The following is a 17,097-nucleotide window of genomic DNA, read 5'->3' on the forward strand; positions in this document are numbered from 1 at the left end:
AAATTTTATTAAAGCTATTAATATACTAAATTTGTATATACATATTTTTCTTATTTATATATATTTATTTATATATTTTTATTTATATATATTTATTTATATATATTTATTTATATATTTTATTATTTATATACATTTTTTTATATATGTACATATATATTTTTCTTATTTATATATATTTTTTTATAAGAAAAATGTTTTACGATAAAAGTTCATCCGCAAAAATAATATAATAATTAGAATTGTAGAATTCAATTTAAAAAAAAAGTATCAATAATTTTTGGGTTAAAATACCAAAAAAAAAAAAAAATCCATCAAATTATATTATTTCACTGAAATCGGACCAACATTTCTGGGCCCCTCTGGCCCGCTTGTCCCGTGCTTAGGCTTTTCCAAAAATCCATCTCAGCAGCACTTCAAATGTGCCATAAAATACGTATGTTTTATGTTTTGAAGATCGGCTACCAATACAAGAAAATATTGGTATTTTCCTCAGGCAGAAATTCGCTGTAAAAATGTCACATAAGCGAGTGGATTGCCACACACCGAGACCATTCCAACATTAACCATTTATCTGACAGATACAGGCTCTCGTTGGGCATCTCGTTTCGCCCTGCCTCCCTCTCCGACTTGTGTGGTATTTATTTTCGAATAATTTTCATTTGCACAGGCATTTGCCTTGGCATCAATTTTTGGCATCGCTAACGCTCTGCAAACATCATCATGGCATGACACAGAGGGTGCCACAACACACTCCCCTGCCACTGCCACCGCCACTCCCACTCCACTCGCAGTCTGCACTTTTGATGCGGCACAAAAGTATGCTACGATATGACTGCTGTGCCACACACTTCACTCCACAAGAGAGAGAGAGAGAGATAACTTCAAAGCCAGCCCACGGCAATTTTCAATTAAAAACGCCTATGCCACTGCCACTGCTGCTGCCACTGCTGCTGCTTTGTGGATGCCTCTTCTACAGCAGCAGAATTTTTCTGTGCCCTTCTACCCACCGTGTACCCCGTTATGGGGCGGGGAGTACACACCTACGAAGGCCTTAGAGATGGCATTTCATTCCAAGACTGTGATCCAAGGAAGGGGTATCTTATAGTCGCTTCGACTCTGTTTTCCGCCTTGTTTGCTGTCGTCCCGGCCTGCGGCTACTGCTGCTGCCGCTCCTTCTCTTGCTACAAGTTTCGGTAGGCTGGCAGGACCTGGCCCTAGGCCTTTGCCGCATTTAAAGCTGCGTCCCGTAACAATTTTTGATGTTCTGACATGGAATCGCACTCAAAATGAATGTGGAGGCATGGTGTAATGTGAGTGTGTGCATGACGGATGGAGGATGTTACAAAATATGGCCAATGGCAATGTGTCAAGTGTTGGCAAAAGTGCTGTCCCTGGATTGCAGCCAGCTGCTTGGAGGAACTTCATTTCAGTTCCCTGAGCCCTAAAAATGTGCTTAAAGCAAGGCTTTTAACAGTTGCGATTGGATGGAAGGAGGTCCTTAACATGTGAGAAGGTTCTTTGGTTTTCCAGAAGTAAAAAACGATCGCCCTTTATTCAATACCAAACGATAGTTGCACATATCGATAAATAGAGGAACTTGGGTGACAAATAACGAATATTCCGCTCATCCGAAAGTGCTGATTGGTGCTATTGAACCTGTTTCTGAACCCCAATGGAAACTCTCTACGATCTAATCTATATCCTTTTCTCTATCGCTTACAGTCACGCACATCTCTGGTGTCCAGCTCCGAGGGCGGCATCCTGGCCGAGGGCGAGACCTCCAGCGAGGATGAGCGCGACGAGGAGACCAGTCGCGATTCCAGCGACAATTCGCCGCCCTGCGATCTGGAGCAGACGGAGCGACTGCTTCTCACCCATCCCATGTGGTTCCTGCCGGACCTCCAGCGCTCCGGTGCCGTTCATCTGCTGCAGGGCAAGGAGGAAGGGGTGAGTGTCCGAATACGCGCCCAATGCGATAATTATTAATTTATTGATTTAGCTTAATGAGACAATTTGCGGACAAACGCAATTTCTGCTGGTCCTGGGGAGTGTGTGACCGCATACACGGAAATTTGCACAACAATGACACCCGGGGGAGGTGGGAGGTGGTAGAGGGACAACAGACACAAAAAACAGATTCATTCATTCATTCGTTGGATGGAATTTACATAAACAAATTGCAATCAATTAACGAGTCCTGCCCTGATACACGGCTCTGTGGACAAGGCAGAGCGGGAAGATTCATTAATATTGCGACAGGGACAACAATGCGAAGCCCTTTTAATTGTAAATGTATAAAGATAAACAAAGAAATGTGTAGCCAAGAGCCAGGGGTGCAGGGTGCAGGGTGCAGGGTCCAGGGAGAACCCGGTCTGGACTGGAATCACGGCTCTGCTTCGCTTGCAAAATTCATTGAAATTTATCTGAGTCGAGCAGCCAATGGCAGACAATAGAGCTGGGAGCCACAAAAGGCGACAAGAGACAAAAGGCAAGCCAAGCCAAGCCAAGGATTGGTCAGCCAGGAGACAGGACTGAACGAGGAGCTGGGTCCACGTCCGTGGCCATGGACTGACCATTTTGCGATTCAAAGCTCTTTTGCATAGACAATTGAAATTACAAAATGTGTGTGTGTGTGCATCGGGGACGGCTGATGGCTGGAGCAGGTAATGCCTGTTGGGGGGAATGTCCAACAAATTGTACAGATTCAATAAGGTGGACACAGGCAGAGAGCCTCAGAGAGAGAGACTGAGCCAGCAATTATCACGTGTTTAAGCAGTTTGGGGTAAAACTCATTAAGGTACCAACATTCTCCATTTCTCAAAAGCCTGGCCAGCCCTCAGCCTGAGCCTCAAACTCTGGCTTTGTCCCTTTGTGGGTCCCAGAGGCATTCCATGCCGTTCATTGTTAATAGAAAAGATGCCTTATAATACCCCAAAAACTAATCGATAAACGCTTGATCGAATAGCAACCACGGGAACAATGGAAACGAAACGAAAAACAGATGGGAATGAAAGAAAGAAACGTATATTTCCATGCAGGAAAATAAGATAAAAGATGGTGTGTTGGCCATTTTGGAACAGTGGAATGGAACAAGTAACAGATTACGCGCCGTACGGCGTCGCTTCATCAAGTGCTGGCATGCCTTCGTCTTCGTCCTGCCAGGGTACATCAGACGGGAACAACAACAACAACGACAAAATGGCAAATGGCACGCGCGCCACTCGTTTCAATGGAAATCTGGCTCGTATTCCCTTTTTTTTCGTACCGGTTTCTGCAATTTTCAATTGTCGAACGCGTCGTAACAATGGCTCATTGATTGCAATGCAACTTCCTCGTTACTCTTTCTTCCCTTTGATCCTATTGTGTGGGGGTGGGGCTGGGGGGCGGTGTATGGGAGACACAAAGTTTTTCGCCAACTTTTGCATTTTGCTGGCTGCTCTTTCAGTGCGTTTCCCCCTCGGACAAATCTGTCTGTTGTGCCGCTCTTTGCATCTCCCTTGAACTCCATCTCTCTCTCTCTCTCTATATCTGGCTCTGGCTCTGTTTCTTGCTCTGCCTCTTGCATTGTTGCTAATTGCATGCGTCGACGTCGACGTTGGCAATTATACGGCGAACGCGTCTGAAAGCTCCTTTAAATCCCCATTAAGGATGCTGGACACACAGCAGCCATGTGGCCCAGTGCTCCTCGCCCGCCTATTTTCATTTGTTTATGCGTTTAATAAAAAGCCATTTAATTGAAATTGAAGTAGAGACGGGGAAACGGGAGACCCCCCATTGAACGATTGAACGATTGAATCTCTCCCCACCAGTGGCCCCAACGATACCGAGGGTTACTCTTTTTATGTGTAAATGTTTGTAATTAAAAATCAATCAATATGCTTGGAACTACGACTGAATCGAACGCTGGACAGAACAAAACCAAGCCGAACCGAATGGAACCACTGCTGCTACAGAGAGAGAAAAATGTAGGTGCTTTGTGGAGGAACATAAGATTTTGTTTTGAATTTGAAACAAGAAGAATGAAACGCAGTATGAAATAACCAAATAGAAACGCTTGGAAACGGAACAAACAAACAGAGAAAAGAGTCCTCAAATTGGAATGCAATGGAATGGAATGCCATATCTACATAAATACCAAACGAATGACTGGAAATACCAGAATAATTCCGAAATACTCGATTTTTGTGCATGTCCATCATTTTTCTAGGAATACTCGGAATTTCTTGCAGTGTCGCCCCCTCCTCCTCCGCACTGCCTGGCCTGCTGAGCCCAGCGCGTAACCTGAAACATTTGCCTGCCTGGTATTTTAATTACTTGTTGTGTCCAGCCTTCCGCCTTCCGTTTCCCCTCATCGAAATCGAACCTGAAAGCTGAACAGATTTTTCCCCTGCTTTTTTTCCAATAGACTCTCCCATCAATCATAAATGCTGAGGGGGGCGGGGGGCGGTCGAGCAGGAGGCTTGGTCACATGTGCGTATGCTTCGCATTTCCATCTCCATTCACCGGCCATGGCCCCACGTAAAACACTTTTTCTGTTCCATCTGGCAGCGGGATTTGTTATGCCGACCACAGAATGTAATTAGCAGCAAATGTCGAGCCCTGGAACACACTCTCTCCCTCTCTCTGGCTGATGGACCCAATCGATGTCCGGCAGGAGATGTGTAAATGGAGCGAGTGGGGGCCGGGCTGGGTCAACAGCTGGGGCAATCATTAGATGTCTGTGGTGATTACTGCGAGGTCCGTCCGGTGGGGGATGCCACCTGTACAGTAAACGATGAAGCATTGAATACTCGCCGGAAGGTGCCAGTATTGGAGCCAGGGATCGGAATAGATATTTAGATATCACAGATATTAGATGCGAAACTCTTGAAAGTCAATCAATGTCATGCGGAAGCGCTCCTCGGTCTATCGGAATGACTTTCGGCACGATGTTTCAGGCATTGTCTTACGATTCTATCAGCTCAAATTTAAGCGTAGACTGTACATATATCCCCCAACAAAGTAAAGGATGGATCCCATTGATACGTGTGGACTTATGGCACGTATTTGCCCCCACGTTATGCCCCACACGATCTCCATTTCCTCAAAAGATGCATCTGCCCATCTTCAGTGCCCATTCCAGACTAGACCTTAGAGGAGTACAAATTATATATATTTAAATGGTATTTTACCAGATATATAACCCTTTTGCTCTCTTCTTTTAGTCGAGACACGTTCTTTCTATCGGTTTGCGATATATATTGTTTATAGACTCATGGGATATGTTTTCTCGACTTCGAATTAAGGTCCCAAAAAGTTGATAACCAGGCAAATTTATCGGCTTTCGCGAGGCCTGTAATTTGTCGGAACAATGAAGAATAACAGGGTGCTGTTAAGCGCACAAAACGTGCTGTTAAGCGCAAGACACAGGGTTGCTTTCATCAGCTTTTCGCGAAGCTTTGTTTACTGTGAAGTGTCTCCTCTCTTCTTCGCAATCTTTTTGTAGAGGAGAAAAATGCATCCATCCAAAATGCATTACGAGATCTGTTGCTCGTTTCGAATAAGCCCCAAATCGTTTCTTGATTCCCAACCTTATCCAATAGATCTTCTGCTGCCTTGTATTCAATGCATTCAAAATTCCGCATGATTTATCGGTTAGCCTTTTTCAACTCCATTCATTGCATTCATTCACATATTCATTGCATATTCGATACGAGTGTTTGACCAGAACATCCTTTAATCCTGCATCGAATGTTTTGTTTTGATATTTTTCGTAGTGTTTCGTTTTGGAACTTCTTTGACTGCATTTGATTTATGAGTTCCGTATCGAGGCCCAAATGAAGTTGTTAAGCTGCAGTGGCAGGGCACCGCATTGACATGCTTAAATGGCCAATAGACATGGCCAAAAGCACAGCGAGAGAGAGAGAGCGAGAGAGAGGGAGAGCGCAAGGCGGAACCGAGTTAAATTGAATCTTTTTTTTTTTTTTGCGGCTGCGGCTTTTGGAATTTCCTCTGTTTGGCATGTGTTTCAATGTCACCCCAAAAAGGTCTCAGCTTACATGGCAAAAAGTCAGACATTGTTAAATAAAAAAAAAACGAGGGAAAGGAGAGCCCGGGACCGGGTACGGGGACCGGGGAGACAGACAGTAGCCACATAGGCGCAGACAGTTTTTATTTATCACCCAAGCGCACATCAGGAGATGAAAAAGGAGAACATTTCTATATGGGGATTCCATGGGATTCAATGGTATGCGGGTGCCAGGTGGCAGTGGCTGGCACTGTGTCCGTGTCCGTGTCTGCCTCTGGGGCAGGGGCAGGGGCAGGGGCAAATGGCCCATCAACAACAGGCACAACAGTCAGTCAGTTAGCCAGCTGATGAGACGATAAGGGCAGCAGACAGCCAAAGGATGAGTGGCATGCCGCAGCCTCCATGCCATGCATCGATGTGGCCAAAATGATATTAGCAGCGCCCCCCACCCCCCCAGATACAGAGAAGGGAGTGTTCCAGAGCTTAAAGACCTACTTGAATGTCAATCAACTATGAATAAATGTTTCGTAATGCATCGAAGGTGTTTTTGATTCTGTGATTCGAATGAAACATTCAGTTCCTCCATTTATGAAAGTCTCAACAAAATTATATTATTATCAAAAAGAATAGATCAAAAATATATATACAAATCATTGGATAAGAGATTTTTCTCTCAAGTCTTGTTCTTTCGTTCCATTTCCATAGGTCCATAAAACATATTGTCAGCAAATCAGCTGTTCTCATGACGCCAGCCGCCATAACGCAATCGATATCGATAGTAATCGAGTTGTGCCATCGATTTGTATTTTAGTTGCAGTTTTTTTGGGGTACCGCTCTGCCGCGGATAATACGATTGTCGCTGCTATTGTTAGGACCTCAAAAGAACAGTCTAGACATGCCTAAAATCCAAGCCTAACAATGAGGAAGGGGGCCCAGAGAGAGAGAGAGTGAGGATACATCGTTACTGCGGATGGCACAAGTGTTATTTTGCGACTATTTTGGGATAAGTGTTGCCTCCGTCTCACGCCCCAGCAGTCATAAATTGTGTACTTTTTGTGACTTAATTTCAGAGATCGGATTCCTCCTAAGAACTGGGAATGGCATCCACAAACCACCTCTCTTTCTCTATCTCTCTCTCTCTTGCCATGCTGCGTGTGCCACCGGGCGTATACGCAATGGACAGCAGCGGGGGCACTGCCACATTGCGCTAATGAATTATTAACAGAAATCTATAATTGACAGCCGTTTGTCAAATGAGTTTAATGCACTTTCCCCGAGTTTCTGGCCAGAGGAACGCACCATCCAGCAGGGGAAATCGGCTTATGGCGACCGTCATCGTCCACTCTTGAACTGTGAAACGAAAGCCGCTTAGTGGAGAGGCAAGCTGCAAGGCGGGGGTGGGGGGCGGGGCACGGCATGGCTGTTTGAGGCCCCACAAAATGGCCAAGTGAGTGCGGAGGAAGCGTCCTTGTTGTTGGACACCAAATTCAATTTTCTATGCAAAGCAAAGACAAAAGACACCCAAAAATGAATCTCAATGAGAAAGAAGAAACTGACAACTCTCTCTCCCTCTGTGCCTCCCTCCCACTCTTTGTCTTTGTCTCTGTCTCGTTTTTGCTCCGTTTTTTATGCATCCCGCGGAGCTGCGTTGGGGGCATTCCTCGAGGGGACACGCTCCTCGCATTACCAATTTGAATAAAATATGAGATTTTTATTATATGGCAATGAACCCACCTCCTCCTTCGCCCGCCTCCCCTCTCCCCTCTTCTAATGACCAGCCAATGGCCAGATAATGGCCGGGTCCATGCCAGGGCATAATTTCGTTATTTTATGCAAGTTTCTATTGGAATACCCTGGACAAAGGGGGGCATGCCCAAAGCTGACAGGGATTTCCCCTCCCCCCAGCACTCCCGCCAGGCCATCAGATCTTCGATTTGATCTTGAGTGTAAGTATCATAAGGATCCCAAACTGTTTCTGGAACCAGACCTAAAACGAGTGCAGGGTCTTCGGCACTTGCCAGATATTTCCCTTCCGCTCCCTCTTGGGCTTTGCTTCGATTTGCTTTCATTCATGGACTACAAGACCTGTCGTTAGCCCCAGATCTATTTGAAATGCCTCTATTCCTTCGTTATAAGAGTAGCAGAGGGTATCAAACAGTCGTCGCCTGAGCCTGGTGGCCATCCCTTATTGTGTCCGAGCCCCACAAAAACCGCCGACACTCATTAGGCGGCTATTGCCGTTACCCCCGGGGCCCAAGGGGCTTTCGGAGGTGGGGGAGTAGAAGGTCCCATTATAACGCTTCGTGTTGGGTTTCAGTGGCGGTACTTTGCTGCGTTTTTCAATGCTCCCGTGACCCCAGAAAGTAGGCAAATATTCTTGTCTTTAAATAAAAGAAAAAAACATTGAATCAGGGAATGACCAACAAGGGCAGAAAAACATCTAGAAGATGGACAATAATACTGGTAAGTATTTCCAGTGTTGTTTTTACCCCAAGATATGCATAAATTGAGAGACAGCATGCCTCATGGACTCTCAGCCGCTTCCTGAGCGGCTGCATCAGACAGAGATATCACACTTGCCAAGGCTTAGGCCTGCACTCCTCTTTCCTCCTTCTTGGGTCGAGGCCTCTACACCACTCCAATCTCTCTCCCTCTGAAGCATCAGCTAATCCCGTCGCATGGGGCATCCGTGCACTCGAAAAGGATCAGAGACCATTGGCCACCACAGGCACTTTGGGCATTTGAAATCCCAAAAGACCCTACACAGAGAGACACGCACAACCCCATAGCCGCACAGCCGCACAGCCGCACAACCCCACAGCCACAACCCTTGCCACAGCCAAGACCGAAGTCATTTCACTCGATTCCACTCGACTGCAGTTGGCTTCCGTTTCGTTTCGTTCCGTGCCGTTCCGTTCCGTTCTGTCCATGACGACCATTATGCTGTCAAGATTTGTTGTCAAGCATTTTGATGGCCCCCTGATTGATAGACGGCATTGCACTGTGCTGTGTATACTCTGTATATGTATATATATGGAGGATAGAGGAGTAACTGTTTGAAGCATGATTTGATGATTATAGACTAGACTTGGCGCTTGAGCGACCCTAGGCAGTCAGCCAGCAAGCCCGCAATGAGTCTATTTGCGGGCCAAAACTTGATTACAAACGATTCACGGCCCAGACAACCAGCTGGTTGCCAGCAACGGCAACGGCAGCGGCAAGGGCAAGGGCAACGGCGGCTGCACTTTCGACCACAAAACTGGGCAAAAATGGAGTCAGAGTGGCACAGACACAGACACAGACAGCCAGCAGCTGCGACACGTTGCGCATTGTGTGTGTGAGAGGGCTAAAAGGGGTGTTTCTGGCCAAGAAGATGGTCCCTGTTCCCGTGTAGAGAGAGGGGTCGAGAGGACACTGCGGACATTTCTGGGGAAAATGCAGGCCCCAAGGCACGCGACGAGAAATGGAAACCGGAAATGTTGTTGCCTCCCTGCCCCTGCGCCCCACCCCTTATGTATCAATGCCACACATCGCGTATACCCTGCCACAAGTGACAATTGCTAAGGGGAATGGGTGGTGGGGGGCATGGGTCCAACATCCCGGAAATGGGTGCAAATGCGACGAATCGTTTTTATTTTGGATATGTTTCTCTCTCTCTCCGTGTGTTGTTGTTGTGTCTGATTTGCAACGCCGCAGGGAATCCTCGCCGAGGTCTCGACTCAGATGGATATCCTCCAAGTGTTGGGGTCGCCCTAGAGCTGGAGTGAGGTGCGAACATTACGCGGCATGTGCTGGCCATTGCACAATAATTTACATGCAATTAAATGCAAAATAAATGCAAAGAGATAAATGATTAAACGGCAGCAGAGAGAGAGGGAGGGAGAGCGAGAGAGAGTGAGTGAGTGAAAGTGGGAGAAAGCTAAATGGAAATATCTAAAAAAAAAAAGCTTCAACTAAAGTTCAGCAAACAGAAATAAATTCTTAAATTAAAACAACAAAAATTTAAAACATTTATTTATTTAGCATTTTTTTTTTTTGAACTCTTAACATTTATTTTTGAACCCTGATATTAATCTTGGAAATCCTGAAATCCTGGAATCCTGAAAATCTTGGAAGAGAATTTAAAGATTTAAAAAGTTTTATAACTTAAATTTTAATTAAATTTTCTTTAAAAATCAAACAAGATCAAACAAGTTTTCGATCAGTTTCTCGCTGTTTTTAGAATTCAAAACCAGCTCGAAACGAGTATCCCTCGGGGCGTACCTATTCCTACAACGAATGGTACGAATCCTACGGAAACCCTCTGATCCGAAAGCCATTCTTTCGATTTACTTAAGAATTTATAGACGTATGAAAATAACTAGATACAAACTAACACGATTCCGCCTAGAAATCTCCTGATTTGTTGGTAAATAAATTGAAGACCTACCTAATCAGTTGCTGCTTGAAGTCTCAGGTATTTTTTGGACTTATTGGACGAATAGGCTGCCGCATCTCTGCCTCAATTGTGCAAATCCCTTGGACATGGAAATTGAAATGCAAGCCGGAAATTAAACCAGGCGTCGGCTCTGTGTGTGTTTTGCGGTCACCGAAACCGCATTCATTCGAGGTGATGGGGAAAAGTGCAAGTGGAATGTACGCCAGGACCTGGAACAGGAACTGGACCCGGACCCGGACCCAGACGCGGACCCAGAGCTGGCTGGCTGAAGGAGTCAATGAACTGCAGAGTGCAAAGATGCATTTGTAGGCCTTCCTTGTGCCTTCTTATGCGCCAGACGATGCCTAAAAGCATACAAATGGCAAAGAAAAGAGCCAGTCCTCTCACATGGAAGCGTCTGCAAAATGGAATGCACATAAAAGGCGTACACCTGTACACCTTGAGGGAAAGGAAGTCGCTTTCAGAGCAGCTAAAACCAATGGAAATACTTAAGCACGTCTAACATATAATATAAACGGCTGCATATTGTATATGTATCTTTATAAATGAGATATTGGGTGTGTATTCTGTGGGCAAATGCCGTAACGCCTTTTTATTGTTCGGTCACCAAATGAAATTTGTCAATTCGAGCCAATAAAATGCAGGCACTCAGACACATTCATGAATGCCGAACACTCAATCCCACACTGCATACGCACTGCTACAGTGCGTTGCGAAAACTGTAAGGCGCTGTAGAGAACACAGTACAATAAATTTATCCGCAGTTAATATATTTTGAGCCTTTGGACAGTGAACTTCTGAAGAGATTCATGAGAGGCAGGCACAACAGCAGCAAGAAGAAGCAATAAGGCTCGTCATGCACATGACATGTGCTTTGTTTTTTGGTTCTCCGTCTCGCATCGAACTGCAATCCATGGGCCTCGTCATGCACACGACATGTGCTTGGTTTTTTACATCATCCGTCTCGAATCGAACAGCAATCCATGTGCCCCGTCATGCACACGACATGTACTTTGTTTTTGCATTCTCGGGCATGCTCTTTGGCACTTTTCGGTCGGTTGCCGACGAATCTATCTCGGAGCGATGGTAGCAGTACGTGCCCATCATTTAACCTTACTGAAACGCACTGTATCTGACAATTGTATGCTCTCTCATTCTCTCCCTGTCTCTGCCTGTGTCTGTGTTAGAATCCGAGTATCCTTGGGCAACCTTTGTGCATTATCCTTTGGCTGCCAACGTTTTACTTTCCTTGAAGCCGCTTTCTCCTGCTTTCCATTGGATTTTTCCTTTCCTTTTTTCATTTTTGTTTGTCTCCCATCTTGTTAGGGCATTTTTACGGTCATTTTTGTGCCTCCTTCTCTGTTCCTCTGTCTCTCTCTGTCTCTCTCTCTGTCTGTCTGTCTGTCTGCCTGTTTCGTGATTTCTATAAATTGCATTTTCCTGATGGTCAAACTCTCGATGGACACGGCTTCCCCTTCAAGCGATGGTGCCTTTGTGACCGCATTATTAAATCAGTATAAAATGCTCGGCACTGGACTGTTGTCTCCTCTGGCTTCCTCTGGTTTCCTTTGGCTTCCTGTGGCTGTAATGGAATCAGAAAGCCACCCGAAAAAGTATGCTTTAAAAACGTTGCAGCTAAATCAAATCAACAATCCAACCCCAAATGTTTAGAGCCCCCCATGAACCCCACTCGATTCATTGTGAAGGAGGGGTAGGGGTAGGTGTAGGGGTTGGGTAATGGGGGCACCGGAATCCCAGAGAATCATCTTCTTTCAACTGCTTATTGAAAAATTGTGCACCACTCGCACAGAAATCATAAACAACGCCGCAGGGTGCACCCCCTGCAACCCCCGAACCCCCGAACCCCCGTGTGCCCTGGCATTTATTGAAATCTCAAGAAGAGAAAAAAAATTATACATACTTCCATAAATACATATATACAGGAGAATAATACGAATACTGTGAGGAGGTGGCCGGGGGAGTGGAGAGTGGGGAGGGGGTATACTTACACGTATAATTGCATGCTTTTGGGGTTGCTGCGTTACTGCGAAATTGAAAAGCAAACACAACAATGCAGTGCCAGGCGACAGACAAAGAGAGAAAGAGAGACAGAACCGAGCAGATGGCGTGGAGCGGAGAGGAGAGGGGAAAAAGCACTTGAGAAGCTCTCGCCCCGAAAGCATTTCCGTCTTAATTTCTCTTCAATGGCAAGCCGAAGCCGAAGATGTCAGAGATGCCGAAGGCTGCGGCTCGTGCCAGCCGATCAGTGCGCCAACATTGTGCATGATACAACATGTTCGATCACACTTGAAGCCCGCCCGAAGCCCGCCCGAAGCCCGCCTGAAGCCGGCCTGAAGCCCGCCTAACGCCCGCCCGAAGCCCGCCTTAAGCCCGCTTAAAGCCCGCCTGAAGCCCGCCTGAAGCCCGCCTGAAGCCCGTCTGAAGCTCGCCTGAAGCCCGCCTAAAGCCCGCCTAAAGCCCGCCCGAAGCCCGCCTGAAGCCCGCCTAAAGCCCGCCCGAAGCTCGCCTGAAGCCCGCCTAAAGCCCGCCTGAAGCCCGACTGGGAGACTCGTTTCGAACATGCTCTAAGGCGATCATTCGACCAGCTCACAGCTGAAAATAGTGCCACAGGAACTGGCGGGTAGCATCAGCAGTAGAAAGCCTGCAGTCCATTGGAAACTTTGGTTTTGTATTCCTACAAACACAAAGCCATCCTTAGAAGTGATTCAATGCCTCACAGAATCCCAAAAAACGTAAATTCAAAAGACTCGAGCTTCCTCTATTACAAACTTCCATAGAACGAAGTTTTCTATATAAAGAAGACTGCAATGATATATTCTACGAATTCCCCTTGAGGTTCGCTTCGACTTCGAAGTTGGAATGTAATATTTATTTATTAATTAACACTCATCTGATAAGCAGGAATAGCATTAAAGAAGAGAAATTAAAAGTTTGTTAAGATTAAGTGATGGTAAATATTACATGCTATTAGCTTAAGGGATAGTTCAGGGGATAAGGTATGAAAAAGGGAGTTATACGACCCTTAAAAGGGGTACATAAGGGTAAGCGGATTGGCTTATAAGAAATACATATAAATAACTTGGAAATGCCTGGAAAAATCTACAATTTCGAACGAAGGAATATCTAGGGAAACAAACAGTTCTTTTACATATAATTCAATAAGTTCAGAACGTACTTAAAAGGTTTCATAGGATGTATAGATATAAGGAAGCAATGAAATCACTGATTAAAGATATTAACTGCCTACTTATAAATATCGTATTGCAACAAACCATCTTAAGGTGGAATAGTCCCGATGGAACAGAAGGATAACATTTGGAAACCATCTTAAGACATTGTAGAGCTGGCAAATCGTCTTCGTTTCTGGCTAACTTTTATTAAAATTGAATCGACGAATCTTTGTAGGGATAACATTTTGTGGCTTGAATTAAAATCAGTCCTAGGGCGAATTGGGGGCGATTTTGGATTCGGGAATGGCCATTCGTGGGTCTTTGTGCGTGACTTTAAGTACAATTCTCATTATGAAAAGTTTTCACAGACGATTAGCAGCAGGGCGGGGCGGGGCAGGGCGGGACGGGACGGTCCTGGCCACACTTGACCAGGTCTCTCGATGCTCAAGATACCATCCCTTGGCCGGGCATCCCTTGCCACAGGCCAGCGCCAACTTCGCGATTTGTCGCAGCGTCTGCAAAGTTTTTCCAACACGAAGTGGCGCGGAGAGAATGAAGCAGGGAATGCAGACGAAGAGGAAGTCATTGTTGCATGCAATGGAATGCCAACAGGGGGTGGTGGCACACAGGGGCACAGGGAGGGTAGATTTATCATCCATAAGTGGGAATTTATGGGCGAATTGTGAACGCAACATTTAACGCAAAAGACTCTCTTAACTGTTGAATAATTCTCTGGATATTACTCACTTTCATTCTGTACTTTTTCGTCCACTTCGCAGACGTTCATTGTGCGCGGCTCCAGTCAGCCGAACACGATGGCCGTGTCGGTGCGCCTGCCCCAGGACACGGGCCCCTACATCGAGCACTATCTGATCCAGTCGCACGACAACGTCCTCAGCCTGGAGAGCTCGCGGTTCACGTTCGCGTCGATACCGGCACTGATCGCCCACTACGCCCAGTGCTGCGACGAGCTGCCCGTCCAGCTGATGCTGCCGCGGGTGCTGCGGGAGGCCAACAATCGCAAGAAGCTCTCCTCGCTGGCCCTGCTCGGCCAGGAGTTCTGGAGCTATGCCAGCAGTCCCGCCGTCCTGGGTCCACCCACGCCGGTGGGTCCCGCGAGGGCAACGCCCCAGGACCTGCTGATGATGCTGCTGGACGCCAAGTCGCCGCTCTCCCTCACCGAGACGAGCGGCCTGGGCACGGCCACCTTCTTCAGCGATGCAGCCCCAAAGCCCCCGGCAAACGGTGCGACCGGCAACGGGAACGGAAACGCCAATGGCAACGGAAACGGAAACGGCAGCCTGGGGTTCTTCAGCCAGGCGGGCACTCCGTCGGACACGACAAACTCCAGCATGAGCTCGTTCACCACCAGCGGGGGCCAGCACATGCAGCTGCTGAGCCCCAACTCCGTGGACTCGGTCATTCTGACCATGTCGCCCGTGGAGGGCCAGGGGCCAGCCGGGGGGTATCTGCCGCCAGGCGTGCCGCCGCCAACGCTTGTCTCCAGCCCCCTGGCCGGGCCGGCGGCAGCCGTCGGCCAGCAGCAGATGAGCACCTTCAAGGTGCTGCCCATCGAGACGGGAGGAGCAGGGACAGTCGGGACAGTCGATCAGGTGCGTCCGCAGCGTCCGAAGCCGCCGAACACATTGAATCTCAAGCCGCCGGCGCCACCGCTGCGCTGGTCCAAGCCCCACTCGCCGGATCAGCTGAGCAATGGGAACAGTAACTTCACGGTGACCACCACCGTGACCTTCTCGATGGACAGCGGCAATGGCGGCAGCGTAGGAGGGGGTGGCATCGGTGGCATTGGAGGCATTGGAGGCAGCACCGGGGGCAAGTTTGTGGAGGTGACTACGCCCGCCTCCAGTAACCCCTTCAACGCTTTGCTCAATGGCCAGGCCGCCACCTTCCAGACGTTCTCCAAGCGCCTGTCGCCCGAGGGCGAGTGCAAGGACACGCTGTCCTCGCAGGGCTCCTCCTCCACCAACGACAGCCGCTGGCAGCTGCACTCGAGCCGCGACTCCAGCCACAGGAAGATCCTCTCGCCGCAGACGCCCAACAGCAGCAGCAGCGGCGGCGGCGGTGGCGGTGGCGGTGGCAAGTCGCGCAAATCACGGGCCGGCAAGGAGTCACAGCACTACAAGGAGTCGGACATACTCGAGAGCCCCCCGCTGCAGTACTGCGCCAGCGCCCTCAGCGACAAGATCAGCGACTACGAGGATGTGTGGTCGCACGATCCCAGCGACAGGGCCAGTCTCTTGACCAGCTTCAAGCCAACGCCCCAGGACCACCCAGGGGTGATGAACCGTCGACCCGATCTGCTGGCCGAGACACGTAAGTGGCGCCCGTCTCTCCGATCTCTCTCTCTCTCTAACTATCTCCCTCTTTCTATCTATCCTTAGCCAGCACACCCACAGCCCAAACACTGCCGCATCTGACGCCGTGCGAGGAGGAGACCATCGCCAAGGACAGCAGCCAGCAGCTGTTGCAGTTTTCGGGCGATGCGCCGCCACGCTCTCGGGCCGGCCTGCTCTTGACAAATCTGAGCCTAGCCGGCGGCCAGGCAGCGTTGCCGCCAGCCATGACGCAGTCCCTGACCGAGCCGGCGGACGATGGCGGAGACACGACCCCGACAGCGGCACAGACGCCGGGATCGCGCAGCAAGCAGGGCAGTCCCTTCTACGCGGAGCCGGCGGATGCACTGCGACAGGCGGGCGTGACCAGTGCGGCCACGGCCATACTGCGGCGCCAGCATCGCAGCCAGGTGATGCACGCCAACCAGCGACACTCGGAGCCGCTCAAGGGAGGGCTGGGCGGCACGACGGCCGCCCTGCTGCTGCCCAGCGACCTGGAGAAGCTGGCCGGCAGCCTGGACGAGCTGAAGCAGAAGCCGCAGCAGCAGCAGCCAACGACAAAGCGGCCACGCAACCGCATCGATCACTGGCAGCTGGACAGCAGCTGGGAGTTTATGGCCAAGCAGGACACGGCAGGAGAGGCATACGACGCCTCTGTGCACGAGTGGCAGGAGAAGGAGAACTCGCTGGGACGCGAAAGGGATGGGGGCCAGGGCAAGAAGAGGCCGCCAATGACGGTCCACCAGATCATTGCCAAGCGACTGCCGGACCTCAATCTGCCGGAGCTAGTGCGCTGTTCGACGCCACCGCAGACGATGGCCGCTAACGCTACCGCTACAGCTCCACTACAGCCGCTGGTCCAGGGCCAGGAGAAGGAGGGCAGCGGCAGCCAGAAGTCATTCCAGAGCCAGAACGGCGGCTGTCGCCTCTCCTCGTACGACAATGTCTTCTGCCAGAACTCGATGTTCGGTGGCATTGATTCGGCCCAGTCCGACGATGGCACCATATTCTCAGAGCCCTGGGACTCGTCCCAGTGGGACTCGTTCCTTCCCCATGACGGTGAGTGGCTCCCCAGGTGTATCTAAGGCCCCATCTAATCTCCCC

At 48.8% G+C, this 17,097-nt stretch overlaps 1 protein-coding gene across 7 annotated transcripts in view; it reads left to right on the plus strand.

Annotated features, from left to right (window-relative positions):
* spri (Src homology 2 domain-containing protein sprint) overlaps positions 1-17,097 on the plus strand; it is a 112,626-nt gene that overhangs the window by 89,055 nt on the left and 6,474 nt on the right. For all 7 annotated transcript variants that reach the window (XM_015186254.2, XM_033385526.1, XM_033385527.1 and 4 more), the window contains 3 exons: positions 1,726-1,950; positions 14,419-15,973; positions 16,042-17,052. In XM_015186254.2, the coding sequence (XP_015041740.2) occupies positions 1,726-1,950; positions 14,419-15,973; positions 16,042-17,052 (2,791 nt within the window). The remainder of the gene's footprint in view (positions 1-1,725; positions 1,951-14,418; positions 15,974-16,041; positions 17,053-17,097) is intronic.

The sequence above is a fragment of the Drosophila pseudoobscura genome, chromosome X (assembly GCF_009870125.1).
Source record: "Drosophila pseudoobscura strain MV-25-SWS-2005 chromosome X, UCI_Dpse_MV25, whole genome shotgun sequence".
Classification (NCBI taxonomy): Eukaryota; Metazoa; Arthropoda; class Insecta; order Diptera; family Drosophilidae; genus Drosophila; species Drosophila pseudoobscura.